The 15,506-nt window shown below is 47.6% G+C and overlaps 1 protein-coding gene across 1 annotated transcript in view; it reads right to left on the reverse strand.

The window, feature by feature from the left end:
• RECQL4 (RecQ like helicase 4) overlaps window positions 1-15,506 on the reverse strand; it is a 46,590-nt gene that overhangs the window by 25,578 nt on the left and 5,506 nt on the right. The window contains exons 2-12 of the mRNA XM_083748975.1: window positions 15,061-15,170; window positions 14,920-14,953; window positions 13,455-13,564; window positions 12,807-12,950; window positions 11,085-12,208; window positions 10,022-10,121; window positions 6,943-7,072; window positions 4,426-4,554; window positions 4,010-4,159; window positions 2,809-2,901; window positions 1,240-1,376 (exon numbers count right to left, since the gene is read on the reverse strand). Of these exons, the coding sequence (XP_083605101.1) occupies window positions 1,240-1,376; window positions 2,809-2,901; window positions 4,010-4,159; window positions 4,426-4,554; window positions 6,943-7,072; window positions 10,022-10,121; window positions 11,085-12,208; window positions 12,807-12,950; window positions 13,455-13,564; window positions 14,920-14,953; window positions 15,061-15,144 (2,235 nt within the window). The 5' untranslated portion in view covers window positions 15,145-15,170. The remainder of the gene's footprint in view (window positions 1-1,239; window positions 1,377-2,808; window positions 2,902-4,009; window positions 4,160-4,425; window positions 4,555-6,942; window positions 7,073-10,021; window positions 10,122-11,084; window positions 12,209-12,806; window positions 12,951-13,454; window positions 13,565-14,919; window positions 14,954-15,060; window positions 15,171-15,506) is intronic.

Genomic DNA, 15,506 nt, shown 5'->3' on the forward strand with positions numbered 1-15,506 from the left:
GATTCACCGCTTCTGCGCATGTGCATGACGTCATTTTGAGCATCTGCGCATGCAGCAAAACCTGGAAGTAACGTGCTCCATTACTTCCGGGTTGCCGCGGAGCGCAACCCGAAAATGCTTAACCCAAAGCTACTTCAACCCGAGGTATGACTGCATTACCTCCTCTCACGGGCAGCAACTCTCATAGACTTTCCCAGCTCTGCTACCTGCCATTACAGCTTTTAAAAATGGACCAAGAAAAGTTACTTTATTGAAAGGAGCTTATTGGGTTGTTGTTTTCATTTTGATTATATTCTTTGTGGCTTTACATTTTGATTTTGTTCTGTGAACCACCCAGAGACCTCCAGGTACAGGGCAGTATATAAATTCCATAAATAATAATAATAATAAAGACTTGAAAAGCAGGTTTGTGTCAAAAATGGGTTTGTTCAATGCCCTCTATTGAAAATAGACAAGAGCTGCCTGCCTGTCCAGCTGAGGCCTTGCTCCTCCGCTGTCACGGTTCAAAGCAATCACAGCAGAAGACCAGAAGCACACTGCTAAGGTCTGGATGGTGGAGGTTGAATGCAGAAGGCCCCAGGGAGGGCTAGGAAAGGTTATTGTCCAAAAACCAGGAGAGCCACTGCCAGCCTTTGAAGACAACCCTGGGATTTCAGTATTTTCATCCCTCCCACTGCAAGGATCACCAGATCATGTTTGTTTTACTTTCTCTCTGTGAGAAAGGAGGGGGCAGAACTACTTTTCCAGACTTCTGTCCCTGGTACTGTGTTGGGTTTTCTTTGATCTGTCTAGAGACAAGATGGCAGTATGAGAGAGCTGTATCTCTCGTACATGTTTGTTAGGTTCTTTCATTTGTTTAATCAGTAGAAATAAATTAGGTTTGCAACAAATCCTCCACAGCTTTGCTTCCGTCGCTCTGCTGCTTTTGAGGTGCTCACATCAGCAAATGTGAGTCCACTGCACCAGGACCTATTCCTCGGGAATGCTGTGCTGCTGTTCCTGCAATCGGAAGGTCGGAGCAGGTGCTCCCGACAACCAGCCCATGCAGGTGCTGAAGACGTGGGCTTTACATGGGTGTACGGAAATCAGCTAGATGAACTTATGGTCTGCTTTGGATATAAGGCAGATTCCCCGTGTTCCTAAATCTAGAGCCTGGAGAGCTCCCCCCCCCCCCAATCCCTGAGCCACAAGCAAGGAAATGACACCAGCCTCCAAATCCAAAGGCACCAGCAAACTTACTTGGTCATCCATCAGCGATACCAATGGCGAGATCACCAAGGTGATGCATTTGGACCTCTTGCTGTACAGGTACGCAGGGAGCTGGTAACAGAGAGATTTCCCCATTCCTGTGGACAGGACCACCAGCGTAGAGAGCCCTAGAGAAGTGGGAGAATTAAGAGCAGCAGCGGCAATCTGCACGGGCTGCCTATAGCAGTGATTCCTGCACTGCAGGGGGTTGGACCAGATGATCCTTTGAGTCCCTTCCAAGTATAAAATTATATTGCTGTTGGCACCCGTCTGTTCAAGGGACAATGGAATGCGCGTATGCGGGTGAAGTCAAACCTCCTCGGCGCACAAGCCTGGACTGTGTGTCTGGAGGTCCTGGGCTGCCCAGACGACGAGACCCCCCTCTCGGACTCACTGATGGGGTCCAAAGGAAAGCAAAGCAAGACGTTTAGAACCAGCTGGGCTGCAGAAGTTGCCAGAAGGAGGCGTACAAAACGTCACCCAACTGCCTTAGAGACTCTGCTCCACATTTGTGTAGAGTTTACCCTTAGCCTTTCCTTCTCCTGAAGATATCCCGCAAGGCAGCGGATGTTCAGGATCAGTTTCCCTTCTCCTAAATGAGCTACCTTCCTAGGCTGACGAGTCCTATCTGCCCCTCACTTATCTCTACAGCATGAGCAGGAACTGCCTTCTTGACTGTTGGACCAACTCTCGGTCTCGTCCACTCAATCCACTGGAGCCTATCTTCGCATGCAGGGGAAGTCATACAATTTGATGGCTCCATGTTATTGGACTCAATTCAAGGTGCTAACATTAACGTATAACCCCTTAAGCAGCTGGTACCGTTGCTGCAACACCTCTCTCCATATCAACCAGCTCCTATATAAATTCAACCCTTCAGTGTTGCTTGGTCATTCCTTGGAAGTTGCATCTGGCAACAGTCTCCCCCCACCTAGTGCCTGTGGAGTTTGGAACTAACAGGGTTAAAACTCTGTGGTGTCCTGTATCTGGGAGGAGCTTGACGCAGGGAAATGCATCACAGTGTGTGTCTGCGTTCAGATCTGCTTTTGCTTCTGGATGACACACGCAGCACAGCAGCAGAAGCTGCGAGAGAGTGCTTTTGGGAAGCACAGAGAGAAATGGCTGAAGTTTCTGATGGTTTCTGATGGTTTTACTGCTTTGTAAATAAAGCTACTAGAGATAAGAACGAACTGTCTCTGGACGTGATTTATCCCTTTTCTCACACGGACGCAGGACCGCTGCTGCTACTCTGCTCTCCTGCCAGGTCAGCTTTCCCAGCAAAGTCCGCACAGGGAAGAGTGACTGGACGCAGGATTTATTTATATTTACCCGAAGAGTGCCCTCCTGGTGTCTTGGACTATAACTGCCATCAGGCTAGTCGGCACAGCCATATTGTAGTTCAAAACATCTGGAGGCCCCAGGGTTAGAAAAGGATGCAGCAAGACCACATCTGGTCGCCAGCAACAATTGCTTGGCCGCACATCCAAGTAAAATGCATCCTTTTTTTCACTCTGCATTTCCTGCAAGATGAGGAATTTTCTTGCAAACAACCCTTCTCACCTGAGAGTATCCGCATAATGGCTGTTTCCTGTCCTGGCCGGAAGGTGGCATAACCCAACTCAGCCAGTGCTTCCAACACTTCTGGAGGGGTCTCTGCATAAGACACAGAACAGAGATCCAGTCAAGAAAGGGGCAAGGCCTGTCGCCCCACCCCCCGCAACGATTCCACGCTCATGGAAGCACCAGGAGAAAGAGACTTAGGTAGAAATTCTGCAAAACCCCTTATCAGTGAGAGTGAAACCTGTTCACAAAACTGTCAAGAAGCACTTTAGGAAAACCTCACACCGACTGTTAACTAGGGCCTTTTAACTGGGAGCTGTGGCTGTAAGGTGAGTCTGATGGCGGCTGCTTTGGGCCTTGGCTGGTATCCGCCGCTGCGGGCCTCCATCCCAGCACGGGTCCCCAGAAGCCCTCCTTAGATGGAGAAGGGAGGCAAATAGCTGTACGCCCGCCAGTTTTTCCGTTCTTTGGGGTGGGGAAGATTGAAATTCGGGCGGGCGGAGAAGTCCGGGGTTGGGGCGGTAGGGGGAAAAAATGGCCTCTGCAAGCAGCTGGGGATTCTGAAAACCCCGAATGTGGAAGCCTTGCCTTTGGAAATGCAAGTGGGCCGTGGGTGAAACAGATGGGGAGGAAATCAATTCTGTAGGTTTTCTGTAGGTAGGCCTCATCTTTTTGGCTCAACCTTGGGTGGGTTAAGTGGGAAGGCAAGATGAATTCAAGGATTTAAAAAACAAGAATTTCATATGTTGTGTGTCTTTGTTTCTCAATTTGATACTTTTACATGGTCTTGTATGCACTGTGGCTTTTGGTGCATTGTGACTTGCTGTTATTTTTTTATTGATAATAGCTTAGTACTTACTGTAATAGCTACAGGTTATTTTTTGCTTTATTATTTGCTGGTCCTTAATTTTATTGTGTACTGTTGTATTCCAGCGGGTTGTTGAATACAACTTTATATGATGCAAGTTGTTTAACATTATGTTCTTTTTTTTGTATTGGATCGGATTGTTATAAGGTGTGTGGATTCTGCTGTAGACTTTGCTGTTTCTTCAGCTTGTAAACTGCCTTGAGTATAGTAATGTAGGAAGGCAGTATGAAAAGTGAAAGTGAAATTCTGCAGCAAGTTCTGCCTCACCACTGCATGGAGGCTGGCGACAACCAGCCTTCAGGGGGCAGCAGAGACACCCTTTTGGAATCTTACCTCTCACTTTCCCGTCCTGCCCCAGTTTGTAGAGAGGTTCTGTTGGCAGAGGTGGTGGGAGAACTTCGAACACAGGCCTCTGCACACACAGGTGAACCTCTTCCTCCTGAGCAAGCTGCTTCAGGTCTCCTTGGCTGCTCTCACTTTTTGCTGGCGAAGAAGGAGGGGGAGGAACAACAAGTTATGAATATTATTATCTTTTCCGTTTATTAATTAATATACCAGCTGGACCGTAATGTCTTTGCAACAGCTGCAGCCTCTATATCAGCTGCAAGGAAAGCCCCAAATTATTTCTTCATCTTGACACCATGGCACTTGTATCTGCTTACAGAAAAATGCCCTGATAGTGCAGCGGGAACTGACCTGTGGCAAGTTCTTCCTGATCTGAGACCACACATGCAGCCTTTGCCTCTCACCTGAGATCTTGCTGTAGGCTGTGTTGGTCATCTGAGCCACTTCCTCCAAAGTCAGCAGTGGCACCTCCTCTTTGGCAGCAGAGCCATCTCCCTTCTGTTGGGGGTCCGCAGCAGAGAGCTGCTCAGTAGCTAAGGAAGTAGCTAAAGGAAGAAGAGATGCTGCTTTGGAGCAATCAAAACAATGGAAAGAAAATGCCTTCCCCTCTGGGAAAAGGAGTAGAGTGTGTGCTTTACATCAAGGGTGGTAAACCCTAGTTCAGGGGCCTGCTGTGCCCCCCAAACAGCAATTGCTTTGACTATAAAAGGTAAAGGGACCCCTGACCATTAGGTCCAGTCGTGGCCAACTCCGGGGTTGTGGCGCTCATCTCGCTTTATTGGCCGAGGGAGCCGGCATACAGCTTCCGGGTCATGTGGCCAGCAGGACTAAGCCGCTTCTGGCGAACCAGAGCAGCGCACAGAAATGCCATTTATCTTCCCGCCGGAGTGGTACCTATTTATCTACTTGCACTGGTGTGCTTTCGAACTGCTAGGTTGGCAGGAGCAGGGACCGAGCAACGGGAGCTCACCCCGTCTCAGGGATTTGAACCGCCGACCTTCTGATCGGCAAGCCCTAGGCTCTGTGGTTTAACCCACAGTGCCACCAAGACCACAAATTCTGGTAGCAGTGGGGTAGGCACAGCCCAGCACACTGCTGTAGATGCAAATCACCTTTTCCCTAGTGATTATTGTTTGATTATTTGACGAGGGAAGACAGACAATGCCAGCCCCCCTCACCCCATTTGTACAGTTCAGTCTGGAGGAGAGGGTTGTGTTTCTTTGTTTTCATGCAAGAACATGTAGTGGCCATTTCAGCATATGGCCCCTGAAATATTGACAAAGGGTGAAAGAGGCCCCTGGGCCAAAAAAAGTCCAGCCCACCTTGCTTTACATGCAAAGGATTCAATTCCTGGCATCTTCAAGTAGCTCAGGGAAAGACTTCCATCTTAAACCCTAAAGAAATGCTACCAGTCAACGTATGGGCAATGCTGAGTTTACTGGTCTAAGGCAGCCTCCTTAGATGGCCAGGGACTTGCCTATGGCCCAGGTTGCCCTGGGCTTTGGTGCAGTTGCAGGAAGATGACCAGAAGTTTCAGCTTCCTTGTCCAACTAAGCACAATGACTTATTACAGGCATGGCCAAACTTGGGCCTCCAGATGATTTGGGACTACAGTTCCCATCATCACTGGTCCTGTTAGCTAGGGTTGATGGGAGTTGTAGTCCCAAAACATCTGGAGGGCCAAGTTTGGGGATGCCTGACTTATTATGCCCCAACCAGGAACTGTGGCAAGTGTTGGCCTGTTTCACTAGTACCATAGCTAAGAATATTACCCACAGTTTGAAGTTGGCTGAGTTAACTAACCAACCACATGCCACTAATGAGAGACCACCAGCCACACATCACTAGCAGCCAAGGTTAGCTGACAACTGAAGCAAAAATTCCCAATCTCCATCTTGCAGCTGAGGTGGAGAATGGGGAAGAACCTGAGGCTCACACATGCAAAACTAAACCTTGAGTTTAATACAGTGGTGCCCCGCAAGACGAACGCCTCGCAAGACGAAAAACCCGCTAGACGAAAGGGTTTTCCGTTTTGGAGGCGCTTCGCAAAACGAATTTCCCTATGGGGTTGCTTCGCAAGACGAAAAAAATCTTGCATCCCCCCGCGGGTTTTTTCCGCTTTTTCCGCCCTTTTCTTAAGCCGCTAAGCCGCTTATCAGCTGTTCCGCTGATAAGCCGCTTAACAGCTGATCGCTGGAAGCCGCTTGACAGCTGTAGCGCTAATACGCTAAGCTGTCAATGGGCTTGCTTTGCAAGACGAAAAAACCGCTAGACGAAGAGAATCGCGGAACGAATTCTTTTCGTCTAGCGAGGCACCACTGTATTAATGTACAAATTCAGTCATTATCTGCTAGATGTGCTAATCCTATGGCCAGAAATAGTGTCTTCCTCAGAAAGCATTCCAATGTCACAGGACAATTCAGGGGGCCTTCATGTCCTTATGCAAAGGTTAGTGAAAAAGCATTTTCCAAATAAGGCAATTATTGATTGATTGGTTTTATCTATCCCAGCCTTCATCTCACAGTCTCGGGGTGGGTTTCAAGTCAATTTAAAAATCCAAACCAAACTGAAGGAATGGCCAGAGCTGATAAAACATACCTAAAATCACCTGAGGATTAATAATAAAAAATATATTATGGAGTCAACACAACAAAGTGGTCAACTGGTTTACAACGAGGACTTTTTACTTGTCTTTGTGCTTGACAGCCAGATCAAGACTCTGCTGGTAGCTTTCCTAATAAAAGGGCAGTGAGGGTTTGTAGACATTGCAGGAAGTTGTGCAAACTCCGCAACTGATTCCTTCTGCTTTTTTGTGAGAATCTCTGTAGCCATCCAAAACAAACTCGACAGGTCTTCTGTTCTCTTAATGCAAAGCATGCCAATACCTGGTCTATCTGGCCATGACAGCCAGGTGGCCTTACCTCTCCCCTTGCACTGGGAAGCCCAGTGACCAAGTCCTCCACACCGGAAGCAGGTGTCAGAGCCTCGGTCCAAGCGCCTGCCACCTCCTCCAAACTGTTCCCCCTTTTTCTGCCACTTCTGCTTCCATACCTGTTGAGACACCAAAAAGATGCAGGCTAAGTCATGCAGGCTAAGTCATGCAGGCTAAGTCATGCAGGATTCCTCTCCTGCATCACTACAGGAGGTTGTGATCAGGCTGTGTGAGTCATGGGCTGGCCAAGGACCCAGCTGATGGCTCCAGTGACTTGTGGGGGAATCTGTCAGCAAATATTTGGCAGGAGGGTGCCCCAAAGTGTTCTCTCACCCCAGTTATCCCTATGGTGGAAGTCATGAACACATCCCCTCTCTGATGGGCTTTCTGGGCTTGGCAAATAATAATAATAATTATTAATTTTATCTATACCCCACCCTCCCCAGCCAAGGCCGGGCTCAGGCGGCTAACAGGCAATAATAAAAACAAGTTGAATGAATACAACTTAAAAACAAGATTAAAATACAACATTAAAACATTAAAATGCACCCTCATCACAGGAGTAGAAAGGAAAAAAGAAAGAGGGGGAGATAATCAAATTGACTAGAACCCAAAGGCCAGGCAGAACAACTCTGTTTCACAGGCCCTGCGGAAAGAAATCAGATCCTGCAAGGACCTGGTCTCATGAGAGAGAGCGTTCCACCAGGCTGGGGCCAGTGTTGAAAAGGCCCTGGCTCTGGTTGAGGCTAATCTGACTTCCTTAGGGCCCGGGACCTCTAGGGCACAGGTGTCAAACCACAAGGCCCGCAGGCCGAATTCGGCCCGCCAGACTTCATCATGTGGCCCGTGTAGCCGCCGCCGGCCTTCACCTTTTATTCTCACTTTTTTTTTTTACACAAGAAAGCCGCCTCTTCAGCGCATGCGCGGCAGCCTACAAGCCAGAGAACGTCTGCCCTCTAGCGGCGCCGGCCGTTCTACACAGGAAACCTCCACTTTACAGTGGTGCCTCGCAAGACGAAAAGAATCCGTTCCGCGAGTCTCTTCGTCTTGTGTTTTTTTCGTCTTGCGAAGCAAGCCCATTAGCGCCTTAGCGGATTAGCGCTATTAGCTTAGCGGGCTTAGCAGATCAGCTGATAAGTGGCTTAGCGGATCAGCTGTTAAGCGGTTAGCAGCTTAGCGGATCAGCTGATAAACGGCTTAGTGAAAAGGGGGGGGGGGAGGAAAAAATCCCCGCAGGAACTCGCAAGACATTTTAGTCTTGCGAAGCAAGCCCATAGGAAATTCGTTTTGCGAAGCACCTCCAAAACGGAAAACCCTTTCGTCTAGCGGGTTTTCCGTCTTGCGAGGCATTCATCTTGCGGGGCACCACTGTACATGCATTCAGGAAACCTCCACTTGTTTTTACATTGAGCGCATGCCATCCTGTGATGTGACAGATCCAACGGCTGCCTGAACCCTTCTCTCCTGTACTGTAAGTCCTACAGATACAACCGGCCCTTTGAGGGTGACCAAACTGCTGATGCGGCCCCCGAAGAATTTGAGTTTGACACCCCTGCTCTAGGGTGTTGCTATTTAGGGACCTTAAGGTCCTCCACGGGGCATACCGGGAGAGGCGGTCCTGTAGGTATGAGGGTCCTATGCAGTGCCCTGACACACAAAGCCCTGCCCTGACACACAAGCCCTGGTGCCACTGAGGACTGGAAATAGCTCCATCTGCCCTGAAGGGAAGGGGTCAACAGCCACCTTTCAGGAGCTGGAGCCACACCCACCCATCACCCAAGTCTAGGAGGAGTGAAATGAGAAGGGAGCAGAAGAGCTCAGCCCACCAGGAGGAGTGAGAGGCTGCAGGAGCACACACAGCTTTAGTGATCTCTTACCTCCAAGAGGTGTGCCTTCATGTACTCAGATCTATAAATTTAAAAATTCACTCACTGTCTAACCACACCCTGATACACAAGCCCCTGAGAGGTATTGGGCTCTCCTTCCTTGGAGGTTTTTAAGCAGAGGCATGATGGCCATCTGTCACGTATGCTGTCAGAGAAATGCCATCAGAACAGGGGTGGCAAACAGAGGGGCAATTGTGTTACAGGGAGCCTCCGAAAACCTTGCAAAGCAGTTCCTCTTCCGGTGATGAGGAAAGCCCCACCTCCAGTGGGGAAGAGGTGAAAGGACCAGAGGATGCTGGTGGGAGCCTCAGCACCGCTCCTGGCCAAGCTTGCCCCTTCCACCGCCCACCCTGCGCAGAAGTCTAAAGTGCAAAGATGGAAGGAAAAGGCTGGGAGTAATGAGGCTTTTATGTCGGGGGAGGTCCAGGAAAGAAGCACTCCTGGATTCTGCTAGCGATGGAGGCAGACATGAACTTTGGGGTTCCGCACTGTAAATAGTTTTTGCACCTAAATAAAACCTGTAAAAGACAGGTCGGAGTCCTACCTGGTTACTCATGAGCAACCACCTTTGCCATCTGACAGATGCTTTAGCTGAGATTCCTGCACTGCCAGGGGTTGGACTAGATGACCCTTGGGGTACCTTCCAACTCTACCATTCTATAACAACTGTGGCCCCCACCCACAGTGCAATGAGGCAGAGACCTACCCACCCCACACAAACAAATGAAGAAATGGCAAAACTGTTGAGAGTAGCTGTCATTTCCCAAAATGTTTTAAACATAAATATTCTTCTTCATGTGAAACTAAATGCAAAATTGGAAGGATAACAACAAGAAGATTTAAAGAAAGAACTACTGGAAACTCAAGGCAGTAGAAACATAAGATGATTAGAACCCCACTGAATTTGAAGTATGTGAAGCCCCAACAAAAATTTATAATTTGGCAGAATATTTGGACTATATGATATGTATTTGTATAATTTGGAATACTTAATGTGATTTGATTGGATTGTTAAAATGGAAAATTTAATAAAAATTATTTTTTAAAAAAGAAACTAAAATTGAATTCAATTCCCTCCAGAGCAAACAGGCTACTTCAACAGTTGGAAGTTCCACTCAGATATGATTCATTCCAATTCTATTTTACAGGCTGTAAATACCACTGAGTCAAGAGGCAATTTACCTGCTTGCGAAGCTGCCTCCCTTTCAAAGCGTACCCTTTCACGTGAGATTTATTCTTGAGATTGATTCGCACAAAGTTGCCATCCTTCTTTGGTGGTGGTCTAGAAAGAGATAAGATCCCTTTATTGTAACGGTTCAAAATAGGATGCCTCGTGTTTAGTTGTACTCTTGCTCAGGCCTTAACACTCACTGGCAAAAAGGCACAAAGACTTAAGCACCAAAGCGGTCCTGATTCCCACCAGCCCCTAAAGACCCTAAGGGACTGTATTTCTCAAAAAGGTTCTGAGATATCTCTTCCCTCTCTCTCGCTAGGTGAGCACAAGTCTTTGAGGGTAAAACATCCTCAAAGTGGAAAAGGAAGGGTGACACTGTAGTGTTAATAAAACAAAACCATGCAAGGTGTCAGCACGGAGAAACCCTGTAGGAAGGTACTGCATGAAATGACTATTTTATGTGACAGAATTATGGTGCTGGAGGAGACTCTTGAGAGTCCCATGGACTGCAAGAAGATCAAACGTATCCATTCTTAAGGAAATCAGCCCTGAGTGCTCACTAGAAGGACAGATCGTGAAGCTGAGGCTCCAAGACTTTGGCCACCTCATGAGAAGAGAAGACTCCCTGGAAAAGACCCTGATGTTGGGAAAGATGGAGGGCACGAGGAAAAGGGGACGGCAGAGGACGAGATGGTGGGACAGTGTTCTTGAAGCTACAAACATGAGTCTGACCAAACTGCGGGAGGCAGTGGAAGACAGGAGTGCCTGGCGTGCTCTGGTCCAGGGGGTCATGAAGAGTCGGACATGACTAAACGACTAAACAACAACAACATGTGACAGTAATTTGTAGAATGCAAAATCAGGGTAGGGACATCAGGAGAGATGGACTGCACAAACCATTCACTTTCTAGTACAAATTTATGAGCACATACCGAAATAGAGGAGAAAATATTAGATTAAGTTGTACTTCGAGGATGCCACTTTTCCTCTTAAATAGCAACTCTCCAGGCTATTCCTTGGCCAGACAAGAGGAGCAACAATTGCCAGCTCCAGAAAGCTCCCTGGACATACCTGCAGGCCAGACTGTTGGATCTCTCACTCTGTCTGGGACACTCCTCCCCATCGACTTCCCCAAGGAGGTTTTCAAAGCAAACTGGGGTGCCTGCCCCACTTTTGTCTTGTGCCTCAACAATGTCCTGATCATCAAAGTCGTATTCACTGAGCCCTGGCTTTTGACTAGCACCACGCAGTTTTTTGAAGCGGCTGCCCCCCGCTACCTCTTTAGTTCTCTTGCACTTTACGCCAGAGGTACCACTTTGCGACCTGTCCTTGCCATCATCTCCGTGGTCTTCAGCATCCCGTTTCCTCTTCTTGTAAGAAGCTTTTCCTCTCTTAGAAGGACTCCTCTGCTGCCTGTCCTCCACTTTGCAGAAAGCACCACTCAACTGCGGCGAAGTTCCTTCCCCAAGCTGCATCTCGGTTTCCTGAGTGGCCTCCTTGGTGCAAATCTCCAGTTTGCGGCTATGCTTGAAGGCAGAAAATTCAGCTTTGCCCTCAGTGAGTGCTGCGTTTGCACCTGTTTTGCATGGGGTCTCACCCGCAGGATGGTTAGCCTGCCCACTGGGCTTGCAGACGCCTCCAACACTTTGGACCAGGGGCTGGCTCTCCACCGCATCTCCTTGACTGTTTTCCCTGGGAGAATTGCAACACTGCTCCTGTTCCTGCTCTCCAAGGTGGGGAGGAACACCCCCTTTCCCCTGAGAATTGTGTCCTGGTGAGCCCTCGCCTGGATCTGCCCTGCCGCCTGGGATAGGAGAGCTGTCTCCAGGGAGCCCCTCTCTTGCCTGCCATTCTGCCCCTTGGCACCTGTCCAGCCAACCAGGATCCAGGCTACTCAGCCGCTTGGTCAGTGTCTGCTTCAGCTGCCGAAACTTATCCAGCGGCGGTGGCGGCCTTGGCTTTGGGTCAGAGCAAAGGAGCTTGTTAGGAATCAGCCCTGGGAATGAAGGTGGCAGGAGGGTTTCAAGTTCCATGGGATCGGGGCAAAGCAGCTGATCTGGGCTATTGTTTAAGAAAGGAGCCTCAGGTGGTTTGGGAGACGCAGCCTTTGCGGTGGTTTGGTGCATGTCCTTCTGCGCCGCTGTGACTGACTTCCTCCTGGGGGTGAGGGATTTCCTTAACGTTACAGGGCGTTCCTGAGATCCAAAGTAAAATTCAGTTAGTTTCCAGCAAGTGAACCTACCTATACCCCCAACACTTTCTCCTCTTATTTTATACCAGAACAGAAAACCTTTGAAGCTAAGCAGAACAGACACCTTTCCCTTCCCTACTGGAAATCTTTGCTAAATGGATAGCTCTTCCTCAGCAAGTTTTGAGCCACATAACAAGTCTCAGGTTCCTTCCGTGGGGTTTCCAGTTAAAGGAGATCAAACACCAGAGCTGAGAAAAACCTTGGACACCCACCAGTGAGAGCAGACAAAATCTCACTTAGTATTCAGAAATGCGTGTTCATGCGTCTGCAAGGTCAAATTATACAGATAATTATTTAGGTAAGGGAAATGAGCTCAGACTTTCCAAACAGCCTTATCCCTTCGTCTGGTTCAAGGTGCTCATCAAGTTTGCAGACATCATTGAAATGGAAGGAAGTGCAAAGACTAGATCATATCGCAGGCATAGATTAAATGGAGTTAGTCCTTTTGTTTCCTCAAGGATTTTCAGCCTTCAGAAGCTGCCCTGTCCCTGCACTCAGCCTGGGCTCAAGGCTAGAATTAGTCACTCACCAATCACACAAACCTTAATAGCTGATCCCAAGTTGCATTTCAGCTTCATGCCAAAATACTTTACAGAAGCCTGCAGTGTCTCTTGATCCTGTGGGGTCAGTTTAGGAGCCATATTTCCTCGATTCAGGTGCGCACCCCAGCAATCTGACTCAGGTACCTTGGAATAGAGACGAGGGGAGGGGGTGGGAAAATACTGGTGGAAGTTTTAGAAGGTCATTATGGCATGCAAAACTATTTTTTGTAAATTTTACTTGCAAATCGTTCCTCTGTGCAGAGTTAAGTTTAATAGTTAAGTTTACATATCTATATTGTAGTTCATTTTCCATATAACTGCTATCATTCTCCAACTATTTATACTTTTATTACATTATATCCCACTTTTCCTCTAAGGAGCTCAAGGTGGTATTCACAATTCTCCTCCCAACTTAATCCCCACAACCATGTGAGGTAGGTCAGTCTGAGAGTGAGTGACTGGCCCAAGCCTACCTAGTGAGCTTCATGGCTGAGTGGGAATTTGAACCCTGGACGTGGTCCAAACATCTAACCACTACACCACACTATTATTATCTGATAATAACAAACACGGGCTCAAGCCTTTCCCCTGCAAGGTCAGTGCCCACAGGCAAGATCACAACTGCAAAACACAAAGCTCCTTCGTTACCTGTTCTGTTACTGGCAGCTCCTGAATTTCTTTCTGGCAGATGGCTTCAGATCCAAGGAGGCCTTGCTGTCCTTTGGTTTCTTTCAGTGCCTTGTACTCTTTGTACAGTTCTGTGCACAAATAGCAGTTCAGAATGACCTCTAAGCAGACGAGGAATTACCTGCCCAAATCAACTCTGGGGTCTATCAAACCCAGCACACACACTCTCCCTCAGGTAGTAGTAATATTCAGGTGTGATGGTTCTACAATAGATAATGATTTGAGAAGAGCCCGTCTGTAGGGAGGTCTTGTTCTGATAGTATACATTTAGAAATTCACCCACTGGATTAGGCATTGAGGCCTGCAGCTTGAGCTGAACAAAACAACAGTAAATGTTGCAAGGGGCTGAGATGGAGAGATGGAGAGCTTCAATGAACGAAGGGCCCCCCCCCCATCTGACAGGCCATGGCTTCACAGAGCTGCTGCCAATCAGGAATGACAACACTCTAAAGATGGACTGTTGGCCTGAATCTCCTTAGGGCAGCCAGCCACAGTACCTTTCTGCAATCATGTTTCCATGTGTTATAGGGGGTCAAATTTCACAGCTACTGGAAAAGCATATTAAATAAATGGAAAAGCATTTTGTACACCGAAAACCCCTACACAATAAAACATACTTAGATGGCAATGGCCCAGTGCTGACTATGTAAGTGATTAAGGCCCATCATCCCAGTGTTTTGGGGTCTTGTGCTGTCTGTGTTTGGGGTCTTGCCTGAGTGTTGGGGTCAGTCTGTCAGTGAGTCGGAGCCTGTGTTACATCTTGAATTTCTGGAGCAACAGGAATCCTTTATATCTGTATCTGCAAAGCTTACAAATTATATGTCTATATATCAGTGTCTGGAACTGTTTTACTGAGCCTAATCTTCTACAGCAGTAAACTATTTTGGACCTGTTTCTGTGCGGTAAATGGAACTGGGGGCAACTTCTGCTACATAGGTGCCTCACCTCATATCCCCAACAGTAATTAGGGTTTCTCAGCTCTGCATCAATACTTTAGATTTGCAATGCTGCCATGTATTTTATAATGTTTGCATGCTATTGTTCAACCTCATTTATCTTCTCTTCTGCAATGCTTCCCACTGAGGCATTTGCAGGGGAAAGGTGATGGAATAGAGAGTTTGCCCTGAACCAACCAAGCTCTTCCTACCTTAAGACAACGTGTTCTTAAAATGAGCAGTGACAATTATTCTGCTAGTTGAATTTTTGTGTTTTAATTAGCAGGAGTTACAGGGTTTTAGAGTTCTATGCTCTCCTTACCACCATAGGGAACTGGGAAGCATACACGTGACTCCGGGGACTTGCCAGCTGATCTAAATTATTCAAAAAATATAAGTTGCCCCCTTGATTAACCTAAAGCTGGCTTGACATCCCTTCCACTACTGCAGTACACAAAAATAAATATGCTATGGAGAAGTGTCACACTTACGTCTGACCTCTTCAGGAGCCGTTGCAACATCAGCCTAGAAAACAGGTGCAAATTTGTCAGGATAATTTTAGAAATGTGAATGACAGACATGCTGTCAGCAATAACTCAAATGTCCATCCTAGTCTGCAGTGTTCCAAATACCTTGCCAGGTCTCCTTTGGTGCTCCTGAAAAAACAAAACCTCCCAGTTTTTCAGCAGGCGTTTCACCTTGTTACATCTGTCCATCGCTCCCCAAGACGGGCTTCCAAAAACTGCACGAGAAGACAGAAGTTTCAGGTTAATGTGTTCCAAAGGAACCCTTCAGAGCTGGGTTGGTAGCAGGCAGGAGGCCACACTGCAAGTCCACAATATGTTACACAGCAGGCAATTCATAATTGGAGAATGCAACTTTCAGATTTAATATTTTTCATGAATTATTATTATTTAAACAGTGTAATCAATATAGATGACATAAGGCCCTCTCAATGGCTGCTCCCAGACAACTCTGGTTCTCCCTCCCTAGAGAAGATAGACTTACTCCCTCCTTACTGTCCTTTAGCCAGCAGATGAAGACATTCTAGTTTCAACAAGCTTTTCAGAACTGGCTG

The sequence above is a fragment of the Podarcis gaigeae genome, assembly GCF_964106915.1.
Source record: "Podarcis gaigeae genome assembly, chromosome: 7".
NCBI classification, from domain to species: Eukaryota; Metazoa; Chordata; class Lepidosauria; order Squamata; family Lacertidae; genus Podarcis; species Podarcis gaigeae.